The sequence below is a fragment of the Aedes albopictus genome, chromosome 2 (assembly GCF_035046485.1).
Source record: "Aedes albopictus strain Foshan chromosome 2, AalbF5, whole genome shotgun sequence".
NCBI lineage: Eukaryota > Metazoa > Arthropoda > Insecta > Diptera > Culicidae > Aedes > Aedes albopictus.
In genome coordinates this window covers 240,325,007-240,350,751 of record NC_085137.1, presented here as the reverse complement: position 1 = coordinate 240,350,751, position 25,745 = coordinate 240,325,007, and the positions used below count along the sequence as shown (strand labels likewise).

The 25,745-nt window shown below is 41.2% G+C and overlaps 1 protein-coding gene across 1 annotated transcript in view; it reads right to left on the bottom strand.

The window, feature by feature from the left end:
- Window positions 1-4,497: 4,497 nt before the first annotated feature.
- Window positions 4,498-25,745, bottom strand: part of LOC115257864 (TNF receptor-associated factor 4) — a 37,550-nt gene continuing 16,302 nt past the window's right edge. The window contains exons 2-3 of the mRNA XM_029857826.2: window positions 15,443-15,547; window positions 4,498-6,597 (exon numbers count right to left, since the gene is read on the bottom strand). Coding sequence (XP_029713686.2) covers window positions 5,506-6,597; window positions 15,443-15,547 — 1,197 coding nt within the window. The 3' untranslated portion in view covers window positions 4,498-5,505. The remainder of the gene's footprint in view (window positions 6,598-15,442; window positions 15,548-25,745) is intronic.

The following is a 25,745-nucleotide window of genomic DNA, read 5'->3' as shown; positions in this document are numbered from 1 at the left end:
TCCGAACACACCATGTTGGAGATGTGGCGACATGCATTATTCGAAGAATTGTCCCTACCTCCAGCATGAGTGTAAATCCTGCAAGAAAACTGGACACAAGGAAGGTTATTGCTCCTGTTTCAAGCAAAAGGATAGGAAGAAGAAGCGTCCATTCAAGAATAACGCTGTGGCTAAAGCACAAGGTCTGTATACCATCAATCAGGTCAATATCGCAGCCAGACGTAAGTTCGTGAACCTGGAGATCAACGGACATCCAGTACGACTACAACTAGACAGCGCAGCCGACATCACCGTGATTTCATCGGACGTGTACAAACAAATAGGCAGCCCCGTTGGAAGTTCAGCATCCATCAACGTTGTTAACGCATCAGGTGACGACATGGGCCTTATAGCTGAATTCGAATGTACCGTTACTTTGAACGACGTCGTGAAGCAAGGAAGATGTTACGTCACAAACGTGGACAATCTCAACTTGTTCGGCACCGAGTGGATCGAGCTGTTTGGATTGTGGGACATTCCGTTCAACGCAGTCTGCAATCAAGTCTCCTCAAAATCTCATCCAAAATCGGAAGAACTTGTCCAGCGTCTACGATCGAAGTTCAAGAACGTGTTCAGTGAATACCTTGGATTGAGCACTAAGAAGAAGGTATCGCTATCAGTCAAGCCAGGTACCAAGCCCGTATTTCGTCCGAAGCGTCCAGTCCCGTATGCATCAACAGAGAAGATTGAAGCCAAGCTGGATCGTCTACAAGGTTTGGGAATCATTTCGCCAATTCCATACTCCGAGTGGGCGGCTCCCATCGTTGCTGTACGAAAACCGAACGGCAAAGTGAGAATTTGCGCGGACTATTCCACCGGACTAAATGAAGCTTTGGAACCGAATCAACATCCGTTACCGTTACCACAGGACCTGTTTGCGAAGCTGGCGGGCAAGAAGTACTTCACTCAAATCGATTTATCCGATGCTTATCTACAAGTAGAAGTCACAGAGGAGTCCAGGAAGATGCTGTCCATCAACACTCACAAAGGCTTATTCCAATTCAATCGACTTTCCAGCATATCGTGGACAATATGATTGCGGATTTGGAGGACGTTAGCGGATATCTCGATGACATCATGGTAGCAAGTGACACCTTGGAGAAGCACATAGAGCAACTAGACCGGTTGTTCGCCCGAATTGAAGAGTACGGTTTCCATCTGAAAATTGAGAAGAGCAACTTTTTCATGAAGCAAATCAAGTACCTTGGACTGATCGCTGATGAAGAAGGACTTCGACCTGATCCAGAAAAAGTCAAGGCAATTGTCAAGATGCCGGCGCCTCATGATGTTCAAACGTTACGTTCATTTCTGGGAGCAATTAACTACTACGGCAAGTTTGTGAGGTCCATGCATGAGCTTCGCCAACCACTTGATGCTCTACTCAAGAAAGATGTCAAATGGAACTGGAGTCAAGCGTGCCAGGAATCATTCAACAAGTTCAAGGAGATCCTTCAATCAGACCTGTTGCTGACCCACTATAATCCGAAACTGGAGATGATAGTAGCAGCAGACGCGTCAAAGAATGGCCTGGGTGCTGTTCTTCTTCATCGCTTTCCTGACGGCACCGTTAAAGCAGTTTGCCACGCTTCCCGGACGTTGACCAATGCTGTGAAGAACTACGCACAAGGTGAAAAAGAAGGACTCGCTCTTGTGTTTGCCTGCACCAAGTTCCATCGCATGATTTTTGGACGGCGATTCACACTACACACGGATCACAAGCCACTACTAGGAATTTTTGGATCTAAAAAGGGAATACCAGTTCATACAACAAGCAGACTGCAAAGGTGGGCGTTAAATCTCTTGCAGTACGATTTCAAGCTGGAATTCAAGTCTACTGACAGTTTTGGGCATGCTGATGTCCTGTCACGATTGATCGGTGAACATTCCAAACCGGATGAGGACTACATCATCGCTAGTGTTCAGCTAGAAGCAGACATCAAAAGTATGCAAGCCGAATCTGCAGCAGTACTTCCAGTAACCTACCAGATGATTCAACAAGAAACGAAGCAGGATGAAACTCTCCAATCCGTCATGCGTCATCTTCGGAACAACTGGACAACACCACCAGAAGCCAATGAACTTCAGTGTTTCTTCAAACGGCGCGAATCGTTGTGTGAAGCAGACGCATGCCTCATGTTCCTGGATCGTATGGTAGTACCACTGTCTTTGCAGAATGCAGTTCTCAAGCAGTTGCACGCAGGTCACCCCGGAATGCAGAGAATGAAATCCATAGCAAGAAGCTTCATCTACTGGCCTAATATTGACGCTCACATTGAGGACTACGTACGCAAGTGTAGTGACTGCGCAGCAGCTTCAAAAGCTCCAGTGAAGACTACTCTATCATCGTGGCCTATACCTTCTCAACCGTGGACCAGGCTACATTTGGACTACGCTGGACCAATTCAAGGACGGTATTTTCTGGTCATAGTGGATGCTCATTCAAAATGGCCTGAAATATTCGCTACTACCAGTTCAACGGCAACAACGACCACAAGGAAACTTCACGAATGCATCGCACGTTTTGGTTGTCCTCAAATAGTAGTTACCGACAACGGTACTCAATTCGATTCGGAAATTTTCAAGCAATTTTGCAAAAGTTTTGGCATCGAGCACGTGCGAACTCCACCGTTTCATCCACAATCCAACGGCCAGGCTGAGAGATTTGTGGATACCTTGAAGCGCGCTCTATCGAAGATGGGGGAGAAAATGTGGAAGATGCACTGCAAACATTCCTTCAAGCATATCGTTACACACCCAACCCTTCTCTACCGGACAGTAAATCACCGGCTGAGGCATTACTCGGAAGAAAAGTTCGGACAGTCTTCGATCTAATGAAACGACCGGAACAGCAGGTGGTACACAGCAATGAGAAACAAAATGCTCAATTCAACAAGAAACATGGAGCCAAGCATCGCAGTTTCGTGATCGGTGAGAAAGTATATGCTGAAATTCACATACAAAATGAGAAATCCTGGGCCTTCGAGATTGTACGATCGTGACCAACCATCAACACAGCGACTGGCGAAGAAAAGGAGCATTCCGTTCCGTGATCCATCCAGCAGGAAACGAAGACTCCCATCTCAATATTATGAGATTTATTAAGGGGGAGATGTTGGGGAGTCAAGCAAGCCATGATTTTCCTTTGTTATAATGTCATTTAGAAATACATTCATTCTTGTTCTACCATTCAACCAAAGCAGTCATAACTCTTAACTGTAGAACATAACACTTATGGTCACCCTAAGATCATCTAGTCCATAACACAATTGAGAATGCGTCCAAATCCATTAAAAACAAAATCCTTGACGCCTACAAAGAGAGCTGCACAACTAAATCAACTAGTTTGAGCAGACACGTTTCATGGTGGAATAAAACTCTTGAACAGCTTTGGAAAACTGCACGTAGGGAATTCAGCCGTGCCAAGCGAACCGGCGATTAGAGCCTATACAGAAAGGCCCTGATGAACTACAACAAAGAAACAAGCTCAGCGAAGCGATATCCTGGATTTTAATGTGTGAAAGCATAGAAAATACATCTGTAGTGGCCAGACTCCAAAAAACTTTTTCACAAGACCACTCCAACGCACATTGAGAAAAATCAAGCCCAAAGGTGTAAAAAAATAATAACTTTCTTAATACAGACCCTACGTGACTACCGATGGCTCATTCGAGAGCAAATGTTCCCAATAATTCATTGGTAGCAGGTTTATGTACGGGTAGCTGCTCTGGAGCGTAATAGGTGGTTGCGAACACAGCGAAAGTCACGATGCCATGATAAAATGAAAGCGGGATTTTCTTGGATGCTTTCGACTGCTGGGAGTTTGTACCGGGAGACTTTTTCGGCTTTCAGTCTTAAGAGCGGTCAGAACTAAAGCATGTTTTCTACGCCCGGCGTTTCAATTTATATTCGACCCTTGAAGTAGATTGAATATACAATCGAAACGTCGAGCGTAGAAAATATGCTTTAGTTCTGACCGCTCTAAAGACTGAAAGCCGAGGAAATCTCCCGGTATCGCGCTTTTCATGATTTTGGAAGCTCAAAATGGAGGCCAAATACAAAATGGCTGCCAAATTTTCCATCTTCAAATGAAAGGTCTATGCTTACCCTTCATAGAAATGTGAAGTTTTGTACATGAATTTTTGAGATGGGTATTATCAATCCAATATTTTCGACTAGCGAAGTTGGATTTTTCTCCAAATTCATGCGTCGGACCTAACTTCGGAAGTGGTGCGCTGTATAGCGGACCTGGTATACCATCGAAAACTCCGATTTTCAACTGGATTGAAATTGTGTGAAATTTGATGAAAAATTGTCATTTTTGTCACCTTGTCAGACCCTTGACAAGCGAGGGATGTATCAATTTAACTCAACCAAAGTTGCAAGAATTACCCTACCTCAGGGTTAGAGTCCAGACGATCAAGTTTTTGGCATGTCATCAGATAAAGTGTAACAAATGCATTAGAGTTGTTTGATTCATTTTTTGATTTGTATTTTCGTCCAATTGCGAACCTTATCACTAGGTTTTGTGTGGGTGTGTTATTCCTTAAAAACTAACCATGGTTAAATACGGCTTATCCACTAGATTTGTATTGAAATGGTTTCCTAGCTATGATCTTCTTCGAAACTGCTCACATACGTATCGGCGGCATACACATTCGCACGCCTTACAGCAAGTTTGAAACCAAGAATCGATATTCAACAATTTTAATCACTACATCCTAATGACTCGATAGACTTAATTAAAAAAAAAGAAAAAAAGTTTTGAATTACTTGTGTACGTTTAATCAACAAAATAAAAACCCTGATTTTTTAGTGTGAAAGATTAGACAGTCTGGGAAAATTTTTAATAGAACTAAAAATTTTGAGACAGAATTAGGAGAAAATTAGAAAAATAGACAAGGGTACGTTATTTTTGATTATGATGTGAGCTTTGCCTGACCGGGGCGTGAAAGAGCGACGCCAGGGCAGATCGCGCAAAGCCATCCAAACAAAACTTTGGCATGATTCCAGCAGTAGTTTTACTTCTTCGTCTTCCCGTCGATGCTCGTTTGTTCTTTCAAAGGGAGGTGGGATTGTAATTCCTAAGAACGTTACGCTAGAAAGGTTTTTCAGTAACAAAATCCTAACTTATAGAACGTTGAGATTGTCAAGCTGATTCGTTTTTATTTTTTCGTTGTGGCGTTCATCGCTCGGATGGGCTTTATTACAAGGTTTTGGTGCTGTCGAGGGTTTCCAATTCACGTGGTCTATGTACAGATGTATTTGTAAAGGTTTCCCTCGGGCAACTCGGGTTTGCCTAACGGTTATACGCTAATCAGAAAGTTAATTTCGCTCGTCTATATGTACAGGATGCGAATCGTAGTATAAATGCAGTTCATTGTTCTCTCGTTGTGGGTAATCGTGGGTGTAACGCTGCGTTACGTAACGCTTACAAACTAGGAGTCTTTTGTTTGGGGGTTCGTCGCTTTATACGGCAACGATTTTGCTGGGATCCACCTTGACGCGCAGGAAGACGGTATCTTCGCGGACGAACGGCCGGCGGTTGAGGAGTTCGTGCGATACGAACCGAGGGAATCCAAATCCGAGGGCATCCGGTTCAGTGGACGGCCGTTGGAAGTTTTCCCACGATGGGTCCGGCACGAATGATTCGGCTACTCCGCCTTGGCTGCCAAGGGTTCCTTGCTCGAACAGGGTGAAGGTGACCGAATGGGAGAATGGCCATTTGAGCAGGGCGTCGTATTCTCCTGGGAGGACCTTAATATAGACGGAAACGTGCGTGCCTTCGCCAGGTCCGTTACCGTTGAGGAACATGGAGGCTTGCAGTTTGTATCCGTACTGGCTGGTGTAGAAGGGCGGTGAGACCAGCTCGAGACCGTCCTTACTTTTGGCTTCGACCATTTTAGCGGACCAGTCGGTAATTTTCCACAGGAGCGTTCCAGTGTAGTTGGTACTGAGTTTGGCCATAGCATTTTTGAGCATGTTGATTTGTTGTCCCTGCCGACCGGAGAGGGCAACCATCAGCGACAAATGAGAGGAGGTGTTGGACTCGAGGTGAGCTTCCAATAGATGGCGCGGCCCTTTGAACCGGCAGCCGGCTTCTTTGAAGGTACAGGGTACTGACAGCGCTTTGCATTCGTCACGTAGGTGACCTTCGAGGTCGGCCCTTGCGAATGGGCCGGCATCGCAACGCTGGGGGCATGGCACTGGGCTTCGTGGACAGGTGGCTCCATGGGCGGACAGCGTATCGGCGCTGAACTCGCGGCTGCAGTGCGGACATCGGCGCAACCGTTTGGCACAGTCTTTGGCACGGTGGATGGACATGCGGCCACGGACGACACGTGTTCCGCACTTGGACTCGCAGTAGATCGGCTCGGAACTGCAGGTTCCCGCGTGCTCTTCCAGACCGATCCCGGTGAATTCCACATTGCAGAACTCGCAGATGGCACGACGCAGAATGCAGGTGAAGGCCAGATGATCGGTCATCATTACCCGCGGGATTTGCGAACCGCACTTGTTGGGGCACGGGATGGCATCATGTTTACAGGTGTTCAGGTGAGCCTGGTTGTGGGAAAAAAGTGGCAGAGAGAAAGAAACGTAATTAGCGGTTGGTGTTTATTCGTTTCGCAGGCTGCGAAATGGCATAAGTAAGTGGTATTATGGACGAGACAGCAACCGATGGCGGCGACGGCCACAAACAGCGAGAAAAAGTTCGAACGACATTGGCGTAAATAGGGACAGCCAATGGGTCTATTCAAGATCCGGGTTTGACATTTTTTTTGTTTTGATAACATAGAAAACATTGGCTTCAGCTTCAGTAACACATCCCAAAATTGGAAGATCACCAGCAGTTACACACTGAAAATCCCTGTTAGATCCCAGTTGCTAACTCATTGATTCTTTGCGTAACTGCAGTTAACCCTCCTAAGATGTTAGGATATGCGCCCCACCTGGCGTAGCGCACGTTCAGCATGCCTAGCTAGGTCATATTAACCCCAACATCTTACACTAGGGTTAATATGGCGATACTTGAACAGTAACTAGCTCAAGCCCCTCCCATTACATCCTGCTCACGTCCATGAACAACAACCGTAACGCAGCGTACCACCTCTAGCAGCTTGAGCTGCTTTCCACCATGTGACGGCGATGGCTGGACGGACACGATCTCCGACCAGAAGAGGCTTAACGGTCTTTTTAACCTGATTCCATCGTTAGTCGGTTGAACCAACAACAACGGCAACCAACGGTCGGTCGTCGGTTGGAGTGCAGTGCGCACATTCTACCACCAGTCAGCCAGTCAGTGCTCGCTGTTACCTAGATTTCAGATTCAATTAAATCTCATTTGTGCGATAACGCGCGCGCACCGGCCACGCACCCAAACCCAATCAGCAGCGCCGCCGCTGCCTGTGAGGAACGTTCTTCTAGCGGCGGCCGGCGGGGCCGAAAATAATTACATTATTAAATGCGCGGGCAGGAATCTAGCCTTCTCCCGGAGCCCCTTCTTGATCACCTTGCGCACATGGTTGCGGTTGGCTGGTGAAGGTGATATTTTTGTGTGGCGGAGGCTCATAAAGCTTTTTAGATTTTTGCGTGGGCTTCCTCCGCCAGCCAGCCAGCCAGGTCGCAACTCGCAGCCAGAGCCGGTCGGTGTTGATTAATCTGCTGTTAGCCATTTGCGGAGTGCTCACACTTTCAGAGGTATAGGTGGATCGAAGAGGCACAAAAAATGGAAAGGTATGTCAACTAAGTGTGTGCTTTAGTTGGAAACTTGTTTGCTGTTTGGTGCAATGTGCTTGCAGCGCTTGCACGGAACGAGCCAAGTCGAGTTGAGTGTGGAACGAATGGAATGAGCGTTTAAAATTCAACTCTCAATGCATCTATTCGTCGTTGTGGGAAAGGTCAAAATGGAAGAATTGCCGTTCGGCGGACGCTTTTAAAATGTCGTTCAAGACAATATCAGTAGTTTGAAGTAAAGATGCATAATTTGCATGAATTAAGTACAGATTTCAGCCATTATGTATCTAGTTAAGTTTAGCATAAGGTCAACGAGAAGAATTTGTGCGGCTCAAAAATTGACTTTGATATAAAGTAGATTGAGACGATAATCAATGAAGCATTCTTATTTAGACATGCTGTTCTTTTAAATCCGTCGGGAATCCAGGAATGACATGCAGGCCATTTGGCCGAAAGTCGTTTGACCGAATGCCATCTGGCCGAATTATAATTGGGCACAAATATCCCAAATGTAGGAAAACGAGCCTTTGGAGCCGGTCTTCTGATACCTGAGGCTGTTCTTTCGAGTAATACTGATGAGAAGAACAGTAGCATGATCACCTGAGTTCATCATTCATCGGCCGAACGGAGTTTGACCAAATGACGCTTTCAGCCAAATGGAGTTCGACCAAAAGGCATTCAGCCAAAGAAGCAAATATACTTGAACTTCGGTGTTAATATAGTTGATGTTTATTATTTTTCGATCTCCATGATACCGCTCCGCCTTGCAACAGCAACATGTATCCACTGGTTGACTTCCGGTCACCTGAGTCAGCGGCCCAATCTGCGTCGGAAAAAAACACTTATCTCCTCGTTACCAGATGTTGAGTACTGCAACTTCATCGTTGACGTTCTTCTCAGGTACCGCATTAAGTGCTTGACGACCTGTCAGTGACTTCTGGGATTGGTTGGTTGACGGCAAACAGGCTATCGGGTCTTGTGCACTGAGATACATAAGGCACCCTACCGCTTCCTGATAAGGTACCGTAGCCATTTGTTTGGCTTCTTCTTCGGTTTGCGGTGACATTTCCTTTGTCAGTTTGACTGCGGTGTTTATGGTGTCGATGTGGGTTTCGATTCTTGCATCTTGAAACGGGTTAAATGTAGGCTTCTTGATCGAGAGCGCTATACCATCCTCCGTATGTAGCGGATGTATCGGATCCTCAGGCAACTCTGTTGGTCCGAGATCCTTCATGCGAAACATGCTGCTAAGCTGGGCCTTGATTTCGTCCTTTATGTCTTCGTCGTTGGAAAACAGCATCAGGTCACCCACGTGGATTGGGACAAACAGGATTTTGTCGCCGCTGAACTTGTATCTAGTACAGGCACGGGCCGTATTTCGAAGGCTTCAGTTCAAGCTTCTTTAGGGCTGCATTCAGTTTCGCGTTTCACACGCGACTCGACTGTTTCAATAAAACAGGGCTTTGTTTGAACGACACATTATTGGCCGCTTTCCAGGTTGCTCAAAACACGGGGGTGGCAGCATATATATATGTATCTCTTCGTCCAGGTCACCTTGAGAAAAGCGGTGACGGCGTCTATCTGGTCGACTAGAAGATTGTGCTTTGGCAGCAATCGCAAAGCGCAAAAAGATACCGAAGCGAACTGTGACGAACCACTGACGAGTAGGTTTCTTTGTAGTCCACCCCCTTTCGCTGAGAGTAGCCCTTGATGACTAGTCGTGCCTTGTAACGGCCGATGTTTCCGGCTGCGTCGTGCTTGGTCTTAAATACCCACTTGCACTTCTTCCTTCCGGGAGGGTTGTTAGAGTTCACGTGTTGTTGTTCATGAGCGTTTAGTATTCATCCCGCATTGCTGTCTTTCACCGTTCGGAGTCGTTACGCGCCAGTGCATCCTGATGGGTGTACGGATCTTCAGCCGTTACTGAAATACTTACCTCGGAAGTGGACCTTGCGATTTGTTTTTATGATGTCTCCAGTGATGGGTATGCCCGAGTTCTCCAAAGTCATATTCACTGGACGGTACGGTGCTGGACAGGCCAGCCAACAGCAACGATCCGATCCACTCTTCCGTAATCACAAATCCGATCCCGTTGAGTTAATGAGCAGTCGAGACAATCCGGTTCACGTAATCGCCCATGGATTCGCGCGATGCAAGGTCCGTCTTGATCAATTTGTGGAGGAGCCCGACTCGGCCTGATCAGTCCCGAATCCTCGAAGGACCTCTCCAGCTTCGACCAAACTTCTCTCGCCGACATCGCTTCCTTGACGTGAACATAATTGATGGGATCAAGGAGTAGGATAATCTTCGCTCCTGCCTTGTGACCCTTGTCTGCGTTCACGGCTTCGTCACGGTGTGTTGTGTAGAACAACTTTATAATAAAAAAATAAGTAAGTCTGAAATTTTGCCCAGTGATACTTTGGGCCATTCCCTTCAATTTGCTGGGTCGGTTGAAAACATCCATCGGGGGGTCTAGAACAAAAAAATTTTTTGAAGGTTTTTCATGCAAAAACAGTTAAAAGCGCATATTGTAAATTATTGCATCTCCTACAAATATTCACAACTTTTTTGTCTTTGAGAATAGAACTATAAAATTTTCAGGCGTTTCGAAGTAGTATGCGTAGATGACTGCGTGAAAATTTCATTAAAAATTGTTGAATGGTTTTCAAATAATAGCAAAACTATCAAACGCATTCTAAAATACTAAGCTTAGTAGCAAAAGTCCAACAAAATATCTATATTTTTTATATAATACAAACATTTTACATGAAAAATTTTTAATTCTAAGAACCTTGATTATGGTGGCGGTATGTACTGTGAAAACTTGTTTTTCAAATAATGAACAATTCCATAGTCAAATACATGAAAGGAAAACACACACATTGCCATTATGTAGCTTTTGACTAAAGTATTAATTATTTATCTCAACAACGCGGTTTTGCGTATACATGTTCATTTTTTCCATTTTTTTTTTTAAATGATTAAGGTCTTATCTAAGTATCAGATTGCAAGCGAAAGGCTTTAGGAGAGCGTGGCGCAATAATTTGGATTACAAAAAAACTGTTTGTTATTTTTTCGAAAGATATAGATTTATGTTGAAAATATTCTACTAGTCAACGACGCCCTAACAATGATCACTCTTCCTCATGCTTGGAGGAAACCACAGAAAATATTTTTGAGACATCATATGCAAATCGATAAGACTATCGTTATCAAATTGTTTTTCCTTGGCTTTATGCTGAACAGCCTAATTTTCATGCTTAATGTAGAAACATTTTCAATAAGTACCGTAATCTGGGGTAACATTGATCAGAATTTTCGATCTTTCTTGAATAATTCTCTTGTTAAAGCAAACGTTACATGTTTTATATTTTCAAAACAAGTACTGGCCCTCTGTAAAAGTATTGTAAAACTTTAAAACATGTTAAAATATTTTTTTTAATCTAATTTTTGATTTTGTTGATTTGGGGTAACATTGATCATGTCAGTGATCAATGTTCATTTGTATCAAAAATACCCTTACTTACTAAATTCGGGGTCGCTGATTTCGAATATGTTGTCCAAATTTTAACAAATTATGTACTTTTTAAGTTATTTTAAGATTAGAATTCTCTTAACCACGAATAACGCCTAAAAATAGGCAATAGCTTAAGGAATTGATAGCCGACTTTTAATAAATCGTATATTTTACTGAAAAATAGCATTTTCATGAAAGTTTAATTTATTAAATTCAACTCTAGGATATCACATTGAAGTAATACAGTGATTTTGAAACTCATATTGTATCTAGTATTCACGCCAAGCATGAATGTTTGAAAATGTATCTCATTGCGTTACGAAACACAGTTATGGAAAATACTATTTATTTCAATGTTTATGAAATTCTATTTTCATGATTTGCATCAGAGCGTTCATGATTAATAAAAAAATTAATCATGATTAATCATTGGTGATTGAAATTCCAATTTTGGTGATTATTGATTATGATTAACGTTGAAGCATTCGTCATTGAAATCATCGTCATCATTAAACATTTGAAAGCAGTTTTTTCGTTCAAATCAAACATTTTTGCAACGAAAATGAATTCACTGTGTTCCATATGAGGAATATAATACAGTGAATACATTTTCGTGGTCGTTGTTTTGATTTACAGCGAAAAAACTGCTTTTCTATTTCCGAAAAATGATGACGGATGCTTGAGCCTTAATGATTAATTTGATTTGTAGGATGATTAAAGATTATGATTAATGATTAAAATTGGTTTTATCTATGATTAATGATTATGATTAATGATTAAAAACGGCTCATTGATTAAAAATCATGATTAATCATGATTATTCAATCACAAAAAAACTGGAAATGATTAAAATATACTTATTGCTTAGCAAGTTTTTGAAGTTTCAAAGGTAAAATGTAACTCTGTCCGGGAGATTTTTGAAAAAAGAATTATAAATTATATTATTTGAAACAGCATTTGAACCAATTTAAATTGGATCATTTATTTTATATGATGAATCATTTTTGGTGATGAATGATTAATGATTGATTAATATTTTTTCTTATGATTATGATTACTGATTAATGATTATATTGCAAAAACAGTGTGATTAAGATTAATGATTAATGATTAAATGAGATTTTTTTGTGATTATGATTAATGATTTTGATTAATCTTAATCATTAATCATTAATCATGATTAAATTTATGATTAATCATTAACGCTCTGATTTGCATGTCATTTAATAGCTAAATGATAGCAGATTACGATATACCATTCGATAGCAGAATCTGATTCAATGTAAAATGCTTGTTTGAACATTTCCTGAGGTGGGTCAAGCCGATCAATGTTACCCGGCTGATCAATGACGCCCCAGATTACGGTACTCCGATCTTTTAACTCTTCTTTCAGAACTTATTAGCAGTTATTTGTTAATAAATGGTGGCATAAGTAATAAGCATCATATTGCTATTAAATTTGAAGACAAACCTAAGTTTAGGTCCAACAGCTATGTCAAATATCGTGGAATAATCCGGAAACTATGTTTAGTACCGTAAAGTTGCCCTTGATCGAATATTGCCCAACTGAATTCTGTTTTGATTTCAGTTCTCGTTATTGTGTCCTGTCTTGGTTTAATGTGGACTCATACCCACAACTTCAATGTTATTATAAGGTCTTCAAAAGACTTAACTTGTTTTTATTCATTGACTAAGGTGAAATACTATTTAATTTTGAGCTTGTAAACAATATCTGATTCCGAATGGAAAGTACACAACACTAGGTCAAAAAGAAAAAGTAATAAAATTAAATTGAGTGATGTTTTGTAATGTTACAAATCCAAAGGACACGAATGCACCCCGGTGTAAAGTGTCATTAATAAATTAATAAATAAATAAATGATTTAATTCCAAAATAATTTAGTTTCTATACTTTTTCTTCGAAACAGAGATGTTTCCCAATCCTCGAGTGCTTTTCTTGGCTTACCAAATAACATTCAAATATTTTCTTGAGGGAAGGCCGACATGCTCAGCAATCATGATAATTGTGTTTTTATAGGATTCATAATAGAGGCATACTTGTACTTGTGAACATGTATACGCAAAACCACGTTCTTGAAATAAATAGTTAATACTTTAGTGAAAAGCTACATAATGACAGTGTGTGTTTTCCTTTCATGTATTTGACTATGTATCTGTTCATCATTTGAAAAACAAGTTTTCACAGTACCGCCATCATAATGACTTAAGGTATTTAGAATAAAATATTTTTCAAGTATTATTGTATAAAAAAATATAGATATTTTGTTGGACTTTTGCTACTAAGCTTAGTATTTTAGAATGCGTTCGATAGTTTTGCTATTACTTGAAAACCATTCAACATATTTCACAGTCATCTACGCATACTACTTTGAAACGCCTAAAAATTGTATGGTTCTATCTTCAAAGACAAAAAAGTTGTGACTATTTGTAGGAGATGCAATAATTTACAATATGCAATTACAGTTTTTGCATGAAAAACCTTCAAAAAAAATGTTTGTTCTAGATCCCCCGATGGATGTTTTCAACCGATACAGCAAATTGAAGGGAATGGCCCAAAGTATCACTGGGCAAAATTTCAGACTTACTTATTTTTTTGTTTTAAAGTTGCTCTATAAACACACCGTGTCGTAGATTCCGTCGGGCTTCATCTTCGGCTTCACAACGCACCAGGGATCTTCAAGCTCTAGGGAAGTCTGCACAGCGAACTTCCCGGTAGCCCAGTTGTCTCTTCCCGTTAGACGTTCGATTCCAGGAAGGCTTGCAGTGACTATGCTACTGCCTGCAGCGCTTGAGGATCCGGCTGTGGTGGAATTCATCTTGATTATTTTGATCGGTAAACGGTATAGAAATATCTGGGAAAAACTTTAAAAACGTTTTAAGAAACGGTCCATAACCTATTAGAGTACGCAATAATGACGACTTGCTAGTACTAAGGTTGGAAACCATGGGTTACTACGATACGGTTTCACAATAGTCAAAAGTCCTGTTCAATGAAGTAGATTGAACAGGACTAATGTAATAACAGGAGTAATGTGACGAAAACATTGCAGTCCCCATATTTGATGAAATTTACATTGATTCTTCATAAGGGCTAAATTGATTATCTCTTCATCAATTCGTGCTTTCGATAACGAAAACGCAGCCGTTTCTCGCTTCTGAGGCAAGATATAATTACTCCGTATCGCACCACATCGATAATCGTCTTGATAACTGTGTTAATGTTCTGTAATAATGTGAAGTGAGAAACGATGAAGAGAAATCGAGTGCTCCAATCAAGCTCTAATGATGATAAACAAAACGATGTCAAAATAATCAAACTTATGATCAATTTTCGCGGTAATCGTTTGAATTTCAATATCATGCATGGTGCAATATTTTCGTGATTAGTATAAAAGATCAATTATAGGGAATTTACTTCGTTTTATGAAATTTCCGTTGTGATTTTTTCTTATCCATAACTTCTTAATTATTTACTACTTCAAGTGATGCCAGATTCACAGATATCAAAACTTGATATCTTCAAATAAGTATACTTTTCTTTAACAACAGTATATTAACAATTAAGTATTGTAGGAAGTGTTGTGTGATTATTTTCAAACTAATGAACTTTGAGGACCTAGCTGTTTACGGATACGCTGTCCAGCACGGTAAAAGTGCGATTTTATTGACCATGTCACTACTTTTGATTGTTATGGCCGCTTGAACTGGAAAGCAAACCACAATGCCATGTCCGCGTACATTTGTACCAAGTTTGGCGCACTCAACTGCCGGTAACAGCTGAACATTTTGCCTAGCCCGCACAAAAACAAAAATGGCACACTGAAAACGAATTTGGTCTGGCCTGGCGCACGCTGGCCTCCTAAACCTAAACTGCTGCTAGCAGCCGTGCCGCGGTCGATCCGATCGGACTGCGAATGGCTTCTTGCATTTTTAATCGCCTCGCGTTCAGCCCAAAATAAGCGAGAAGAAAAGTAGGTAAATTGCGCTGCGCGCAAAGTGGCCATAAAACCGATCCGCGCAATCGCAACCGGTTGCCGTTCGTCTGTGTCTCTTTTGGCCAGAAGGAGGAGGAGGATGATCGCACGGGGTCGATCGTCGTCGTTGTATTGCTAGCCGGAGAGGTGGAATAATTACCTTCAGTTTGCGGAGTTCGTCGGACCACTTGCAGCCCTGCTTGTGATGGATGCAGAACACCAGCGATCCCATGATGGCCTTCTCCGATTCCGGGTCCGGGTAGATCTGTGGATGAGAGGGAGAGAAGAATAAGAAACGGGTTTTAGTGAGCGATGTTTGATTTAGGTGAACGAGGAACGAAGGGCGTGTGTCGGCTGTTAGGGAATTATCTAGCGAGGTGATCGGTCGATCAATATTCTGAATAAATTCGTCAGGGGGCGTGTAGCCACTATACTCCGCCGGTTCCTAAATCTAGATAATCATTGACTAATTGGAGGAAATTTCACACCGAATGAAATGTGGTTCGGCCGTAATTCGGGGAGATCGGATGGAACGATTCCTAAATATCAACATCCTGTGCTGCGATCGCGCTCCACAAAGGAAGGTCTGTTTGGACTTGTCCAATTTCTATAAGAGAATGACTGTTCGGTTACGCAAGCACGGAAATCAAAACAGAAATGCAGAACCAATCCAGTTCGCAGACCGGCGTAAACATATGGGAGCATATTGGACGAGAGGCGGAGTGCTTTTATCGCCCGGACCCAAATGGAGGAAGAAATCAATTCATTTCGGGATTGTGTATTTACTCAAGAAACCCGATAAGAGCTACGAAGTCCCCTGCCTGTTGACTACGCTCACAGTCGTCTGAGTCAGAGGTGCCCTCGAATGGGCTCTCCCTATGACATCAATCGCCGCCAGTTGCAGTGCATACCTCATACATAACTTCAATGCAACTTGCACCACGGCCGAGTGTGGGAAAATGGTCAGCTTAGCTCGCCAGCAGCACAGTCAGTGCGTTGCCAGTCTTGACAAGTTGACCTTGTTACACATCGAGCTGAGAGCTTATTAGAAATTGTTATTTTTTCCCCTCGCTGCGTGTAGATCAACAAACGACCGGTGCAAACAAAGCTACTTATCTGCTACGCACGTATACTCAACCGCAATCAATAATGATGGTTCAACGGTCCTGTCTGTCACGATTGGCCCTTTTTCATGTTGAGCGACGTAATCGCTCGGCTCGGTTGTTCAAGACACTGCCATCCAACCCGCGATCGTTTGCCTTCGCCGCAATCACCATCAACCACCGCATCCAACGTAGATCGATCGCGAAGAAAGCGAATCCCGCGAAGCCATGCTTAATCGCAGCAGACTCAACGAGCACACGCACGCTAGCGCTCGATCGAAAGGGTCACCGGAAATGAAGCTCTGCTCTACTCCCCAGAGCCCCACTTCTGCTGACCGACGACCGGTGCGGTCGCGATCAATCGAATGGGTAGTAAAACGAAACATGTTCCACTTCGTTCCCTCTCGATCTTCGATCGGGTTCAGAGGGGGTTCCATCGCATACATTTTAGGGGGAAAGGTCCCCCCTCCAGCCAGCACCAGCAATAAAGTCCCTTCCGGGGCTCAGCGGATGATGGCTTCGCGCAAGGCGTCCGTAATCGCCTGCTTGACCTTGCGTTACCTCCCGGCAGTGGCAGCAGCAGCGTTCTGCGCGTTTGGCACGGGCTAAATGGGAAATTAATTATGCGCCGCCTGCTGCCGTCGTTGAGTGATCGCGCACCGTATGGTTGACTGCGTTGAAACAGCAATCGATGCCTGTTAGTCCCACCGTTAATTGACTGGCTTTGCCATTTTCGAGGCATTGTTCTTGGGGTGGAAGAATGTCGGTTACATTTAGTTGTGATGGGTAGATTGCTCATTTTATTCGGAGGACAGAGTAGTTCACCTGCCGATCGTGAGTCCACTAGTTTGGACATATCTTGGAGATCTACATACAGTTAATTCGACAGATTCGCCGAGCTTAGACGGCAAAAAGCTGCAATGAGATGGACATCTGATCAATCCTTAGAATTTCGTATTATTCAACCAATTCCAAGAAATCCCCAGCCAACACGAAGTCGTATATGATGTAGGTAGAATGTGATGCTATTGTGGAGGTCATATGCGTACCTACATGAAATTTCTATTTAACCGCTTGTGAAGTGTACGCATATCGCCTCCACGTTAGCATCCTATTCAATAGCATATGCGACCGTGTGTTGACTAAGATAAAACTGTTGATCATTTAAATCGCGTGGGACGCCCTTACGCACACAAGTACCCCTTCTAGGAATGATTTTATCATTGAAGTGTAGTATAAGGTGTTCATGTGAATATTGTAGTAACACACCAAAGTTTTGTTCAACCGTAACTGAAGGGAAGAAAAGATATACTACTAGCACTACTATTGGACAGAAATGTCTATTTTTTATCAACAAATAACCGTGAACCAAACTGATGATACTTGTGGTAGTCTGTTACCATAAGACTTTTTATAGTCTTTTGATTACCCGGTAAAAAAATGTGTCATGAAGAACAAGCCTGACGATCTTATTCAGATGCAAGTTGCCGAACGTTCCTCAGTAGTAGCCTAATCAACATATTGTGGACACAATAATCCCGAGGAAGTTTCAGAAGCCACGATAAACTCAAAACTGTTTTAAATTGGTTTTATGGTGGTTCTAAGGACCTCCAGGAGTCTATTTCATTTAATAATGTTTATTGGGAAGGCTACACACCAACGCAAAGGCACCTAGACCGAATCATGGGAATACCAAGGGATGCAGTAGCATGAAGAGAAACTATATACTTAAGTCGGACAATCAGTGGATTGTCCCACTCATTATTTTTACGCGGAAGAAAGTATTCACTCTGGTGAATACACTATCACGGTGTGTCTAAAACCGTTATTAACAAAATAATATACCCATCTAAGCGGTACCCATCATTCGAAAGATATAGTATCCAGGTATCAGCTCTGAAATTTTGGAAATGTTTCATGGAGGGAATTGATAGTTTGAGCGATTTGAAATCTTAGGGCGATTTTCAATGAAATTCTCTTTGAACTATTAATATTGAATCGTGGTTGTATCACGATCGTGGCAATCGACCTGTCCCTCATAAATTTGAAATTTAACATTCAAAGCGTATGGTATTCGAGTATTCCTACTGAAAATTTCAGAACAGTTTATCTACGAAATCAAAAGTTATCGTGAATTGAATTTATAATCCAAATCCATAGGTTTTCACAGTATTTATGCCAAATAAACGGTTACCATACAAATAACCAAAATCAGTTCAAATGCCCGCTATTGTTGTCAATCACAGCATTCAATAGTTGGATGAAATAGCATTTCGATGTCGTGGACGTACAATATCTTCCCCATGTTTCGGCAAGATCGCTGGGAACCCTCTCAGTAGCTTGTTCTAAACACAGCAAGAGATTTCTCAGTGTATTCTCAGAACTGCTTAACGTGGATCCGCTAAATATGAAGCTTTCAGGAAATTGATACCAGGCTTGACGGAAACTCCCTCGCGAGAAAAAGAGGAAGCGATTTCGGCGATAGTCTAAGGAGTGAAAATATTATGCCTCTCAAGAAAAATCAGAATATTGCGATTACACTAGTTTACAGCATTTTTGAACTCGGTAAGCTGATGATCATTTTTGGTGTAGAATTATGCCCTGAGTTCGAAAACGCGAAAGAAAAAAATTACAGTGGAGTGGACATTTTTTCGACTTTCCATACAAGGTTGATGATTTGAAATCGATTTTTGTTCTATTTTTAAGCAAAGTCGCTCACTTCAAACATCTCATTCTCCGTAATCAATGCTCCGATTGAGCTGAGATTTTTACTGTAATTGGCCTACATATGATGTGTCAAATAAACGTCGAGAAAGAATTTTTAAATTGTTTTTTTCTTATTGAAAAAAATACATTTCTACAAAAAAATTTGGGAATTTTGCTTAAATTTAAGGAGATTGTCCCCAAAAGTCGCCAATATCTTGAAACTCACCAATCTGACGCAAAACCTGTATTCAGATGATCGAATGGTATTGTATTCAGCTTTTAATTTATGGAAAAAGATTTAAAATTGGTTGAATAAAACGCAATATATTTGAATTTTAGTAAATTACATATTTTGAAAAGTTGTAAAGCTTAAAAACTGTTCTACTTATAATTTTTTGAAGGTCCGTTTCGAAATCAGCACTAAATTGTGCTTCGAAAATTTTGGTCGTTGACAGAAGTTCACGACTTTCGTTTTATTTTGTAAACTAGTGTTATCTGCCTCTGGCTTCTGATATAAGCGCGACAGTAACTAATCATAACAGCGTCACCAGATTTAAAAGTATATAATTCCATTATATGGGGTTTGACAGCAAGAACACTCGTTCCATTGAGCCACTCATGCCGTTCATCACAAATACATTCAAAAACATGTGTAACTTCACGAAACCCACGTGCTTTTGTTTTTGGCGGGAACACTTTTTCTTTTGTTTTGCCTTGCGACTGTCATGCGGCGGTATGCCTTGCGAGCGTACGACCGCCGTAGGATTCTAATAAAAGATAAGCGCGACAATAAAACTCAAAAATCATAACGCAAATCCTCAACAGCACCGAGTGCGAGCTTGCCGCGCAGCGAGGAGTTCGTCCAATACTCATAATTGCCAGAGAGTTGTTATAAGAGAAACGCGGAGAGGATTTTTGGTCTTTTCGCAAGTTACTCATTCGCTGTGTACTTTCGTTTTAGGGTGTGGCATGGTGAAGTAGCGTTGTCATCACTCTCTCACGCGAAAACATCTAAGTTTGTAAGCGAAACTTCACGTTGGTTATGTAAATGAGCCCCTAGTTAACGGTATGGATCAGGAGTTGATATTGACTGCCACTCCCCAACCTGCTTTGCACATAACTCTTGGAACGCATTGTACAAAGCCGCCAAAAAAGCAATTCCTGAAAAGGTACAGTTGTGGTCCATGATGGCTGTTGTGAGACATCAGCAACGGCTTTACAGGAAAAGCATGTCACTTTTTAATGATCGTTTTGATGATTCTTGAAGGAAGTCCTAAGCTATACGATATTTTAAATATAAGCGTTTAATTAACTATGATAATTTAACAATAATTATAATTCAGGCATTAAATTCTACAAAGACATCTACGTACAGAGCGTGTATCATAGATAAATTGAATCCAAGTGACGTCATGCTTTGCACTAACACACTTTCATGTGCTTTCATGTTGCGCTTTGTTTCCCATGTTTTTCTATTTCCTTGAATTTGCTCGATTGGGACCGCGTTTGACGGTTCAATTGGAACCTTTGGTTTCAGTCTTCGCGCATCTCTATAACAACTTCTCTGATTTCAACCAGCTGTTGAATGCAGTGATTGACCACAACAGCGGGCATTTGAATTGGTTTTGGTTATTTGTAATAAATAGTAAGTGTTTATTGCTATAAATACTGTAAAACCCATGGATTTGGATTATAAATTCAATTCACGATAACTTTTGATTTCGATCAAACGATCAAAAAACGATCAACGATCAATTCTGACTATACATGTCAATGGTTGCTCCTCCGTGATTGATCTGAACTGGTACCAATTGCACTGAGATCCAACTGAATAAGGGGCTGGGACGTTCCACTTATTCTCAAAGTGCAATTTTAGCAGCTCATGCATTTTCGATCAATAACGGCGCCGGCCAAGTCCTTATAGTCAGCTGGGAAGGGAAAGGAATGTTAGAGTGTACTGGTTGTTGCTACTAGAGACCGAGAGCACTCTGCGTCCCCACAACCCGCACGGACTGGGGTATTTGTTAGACGGAAAGGATGGCAGATCTGGGAGTCACCGTTGGGTCGGTGATGCGATCCATGGATAGGGGTTATTTATAGTGTTCGTGATAGATTGTGTGGTGAATAAGGTGTATAAGGTCAAGCGGCACAGCACGCTTTGGTTGCATAGCTTATAGGCGTTATATATACGCTGTGCTGTGAGTGGAAGTCGGAAGGGAGGGAAACGACTTTTTTTTTCAATTCGTTTCTGGTTCTAGCGATGGCTATGAACATATGAATATACATGAGTTGTATATGTAGAGAAGAGAGAGCGAGAGAAAGTGGATAGTAAGATACAAAGTAGGATGAAAAGGACGGGCCAGGGATTGAACCCATGACCTTCTGCATACGAATCAGAAGCGGTAGCCACTAGACCACCAAGCCCGTCTTCAATTCACGATAACTTTTGATTTCGTAGATAAACTGTTCTGAAATTTTCAGTACAAATACTCGAATACCATACGTTTTGAATGTTAAATTTCAAATTTATGAGGGACAGGTCTATGGCCAGGATCGTGATACAACCACGATTGAATATTAATAGTTCAAAGAGAATTTCATTGAAAATCACCTTAAAATTTCAATTCGCTCAAACTACCAATTCCCTCCATGAAACATTTCCAAAATTTCAGAGCTGATACCTGGATACTATATCTTTCTAATGGTTGGTACTGCTTAGATGGGTATTTTATTTTGTTAATAACGGTTTTAGACACACCGTGCTATTGTTTATTCCGCTATAAATGTAACCTTGTTCTATTTCGGTTTGATTTTTTGGCAGTTAAATCACATTTTAGATTTTTCGACGCTTTTCTATCAGATAGGATCTGAGTGCCATTTGCAAACTTACGCTCCCAAATTCACCCTATTCGAAAACAAGCGATTGCGATTGATTCCGTTCTTTTTGATTTCATGCGTACTCACTTCTAACAACAGAAACTACAAAAATAAGAAACAAAACAAACAGTGCTTCATTCCTTTGTTTTCAGTAGTATGGAAATGAGAAACACATGCTTAATAGGGGAACCAATACCCTATATCCACAGAAAAACAAACGTATCACTCTGATTATTCCCATCGTACACAGATTTAACGGTATTTTTCAAAATATGATAGTTAACCAACTGCCTACCCATGGCGCTCGCATTGTTTTTGTTCGTGTTTGACGTTTGCCTACCATTGCCACCTAGTTGATGGGTCTTTTTGGCATTGGATGAACGTGTTTCTGTGACTCTGATTTGAAACGAAATATGTTCGAAGTGTTACGTCTGATTGTCTGTGCTATGTCTGTGAATCTATCACAAGATCACAAGATCAAAAAAATGGTCGCAGTGATGGAAAAACCCGACACGGAATAAAAAAAAATGTCTGTAAAGGGGAAATTGAATGCATTCGTTATATTTGATACCTTGATCCTTTCTCTAACTGTGTAGAGACACCGATGTTGAAAATATTGCTCAATTTTTAATCAAAAATCAAAAACCAAAAAATGAGGAAATGCGTTAGATTCACTTTAACGATCAATAGCTCACCTTAATATCCTCCAGATCTCCAAAAGGATTTCATACAAGAATAGCTCCTTACATTCCTCTATTCAAAGGGATAAATTTAGGAATTTCTCTCTGGAAATATCCAGAGTCTCCGGACCAGAGATTCGCTACAGGGGTTCTTCTATATGTGCCTTAAGGTGAAACGGGACGCCGTGTTATTTTTCCTATCTTGCCTCTCTTTCTAACAATTTGCCTCGCGATTTTGAATATGGTAATCTCGAGTTCTATCGCACTGAAGATGATGAAAACCAATCAACATGTGCACTGCAAGTGAGCATACACAATGATAGGTTTTTGTTGCAAAATATGAAGTAGAATCTGAGATTACCATCTTAGTAGCAACAGAGCAATGGCGGATATTTCCTCGACCGTCCCGTTCGTCCTTAAAAAACCAGGCATTTGTTCAAGAAATTCTACAGGACATCCAGCTTAGATTTAAATAGAATTGAAGGACTTTTTTCTGAGGATTCCAGTGCTCTACCCCAATGACCCAGTGTTTCTTAACTATGTTTTGGCAAAATTTGACATTTTTTTTTCATATGTGCTGAAAAAGATGATTTCAACTCAAGTAACCAATGCATAATGGTTTATTTTCCCATTTTCACGCTCCTAATTAATAACTCCTAGGATTGAGGAGATAGAGCAATAGGGTCTTCGGCAAAATTGATGGGCATGGTCTGCGCCATCTCTTAATAGTTAAAGATTGCGGACCAATTCTCCTAAAAGTCTGGTACAAAATTAATGAAAATGCTTTGACATCCATGTGCACAACAGAACATGTGCTCGATGAACAAATTGAGATTTGAAATTATGAAAAGAAATTCACGTACTCCGGTTAGACTCGAACTCACGACTCCCAATTCGCTAGACGGGCGCTTCTATTCCTTCAAGCTACGGAGTCACTCGACTATCTCCGTCGCCAGCAGGCCTAGAACTGAACTCGATTCCACAATCGCACATGGTTATCTTCTTTTCACAATCCAAACCATCTTCGGATGGGATTAGATGAACATCTAATATATTGTCTGTTGCACAACAAGCTATGGAGCCACTTGAATGTCTCCCTCGTCTGCTGGCATAAAATTGAACTCCGACTTTTCGTACAGTTATATCCCGATTTCATCAACCCAATTTTTGTCAATATAGGCAAATTGAAACTAAGATTGCGAAACGAAGCCCCCGTACTCTGATGGGAATCGAACTGACGACACCCTGTTAGCTAGAGTAGCGCTTCTTTACATCCAATAAGATATCGATGAAAACGAGGAACAACACGACACTTGACAACGGACTATCATGCAACGCCCAGTGGCACAGCCGAAAACATAATTCCTGGACAGCTGTGGCGGGAATCGAACCCGCGCTCCATAGCACGATGCGATTAAATGCTTGGTGACACTAGCCGCACGACCACGAAGCCACAAACTTCCCAAAGATATATCTGATAAACGAAATGCTGTACAAAGCTGAAATTTTTACTAATCACAGTTGGCTTGACACAATGTTAAAATGTCAGCTTCATACAACATTCCGTTACCCAGATATATGTTTTTGAACCCGGCTTCGGATAATCGAGTCCGACCTGTACTTTTTTGTTGCGTTTACGTGTTTTGAAAAGATGAGACTTTCAGTTCTGTAATAATGAGTTTAAAATTGAAATCGGTGGTTGCGAACACAACAAAAATCGCGTTTCAATAATAAAATTGTAAATGGCGGCTAAACCCATGATGGCTACCAAAAGTATTTCTACTTCGTAATTTTAAATCTTTCATCTGCTCATCATAACCAATATTTATATCTAATAATTTTTTATCCAATGATTCAAAATCTGACCTAAAAATTTGGCCTTAGCAAGCAAGGGGTCTATCAATCAACCCATCCAAAGTAGTTTTCCTTCTATTTATCATATTTTCGCGAATAAACAAGAACATGTTTAAAGAACAGATTGATGTAAATGGTTTCAGCGAGAACTGCTCCTGTGCAAAATTTATACACGATCTTTGCAGCTATGTTCAGCACCTAGTTTAAAATTTATATTATTAACTATTTTAAAGCTATTATTTTGTTTTTTTTTTTCTAGTAGGGGGTCTTCAGTTTTCTTGAATTTCAATACAATTATGTAAAAATGTAGCCTACAAAATCTCCAAGAACGTCTCAGTCAAAGGTAGTGTACCACAGGAACTCAAGTTTTGCTTTCTATACGTCCGTTGATAGCCACTTTGATTGTACATATAAAAAGTGATAACTTTGGGGGTTCAGCTTCTCTTCATAAAAAGATAAACACCAAGGAAACTTTGCTTTAATTTTTTTTTCATTATTTGAGTGCCTTACTTTATTCGGGAAAAGTGTCTTGGTACATTGTAAGCTACAATTTTACATCACTGATTTTCTAACCGTTCGATTGTTGGGGACATTAAGCCACTGCGTCTAGGGGTACCATCTGGGTAGCTTTAAACAGTCAGGACATTTAATGGAATTTTCAGAAAATGAGCAAATTACGTGTTTTTTAAGCAAATTACTTACAGTAACTGGTAAGTTACAAAAAAAAACTCAAAATCAGAACATGTCCTGCTGAGCATTAACTGATAATAACCCTAACTACGTCCAAGGAAATGAACTTTTCGGTGGCATGTCCCCATCTTTCTATTCGCACCCAAGCAAACCAAATACCATTTGAAGCAAGTAATCGGTATATTCTGATGCGTCTTTTTCCCAGTCAGATAGAATGGAATTTATAAAACCAAAAACCTGTCTAGGATGTGTAGATCAAATTGGTTACATATTACAAAAAACACTGCAACCCCTCGCGAGAAAAAGTCAAATTTAAGAATGATTCTGTATAGCAATTTCAGTTGCAATGTGGAAGTCATGAATCATGACTGCAACCAATCTTATCTTACAGCATTTTTGGAAGATGATCCACCCTAGTGTACATTTATTGGGACAATAGGGCACTGCACTGTTTTGATTTTGTATGGGATTTTGACGTTTCGTGGCCTTGTTGTTTACAAAATTTCTGTATGAGTGAAAGAGAAGGAGAGAATTTCATGCAGTGCCCTATAGG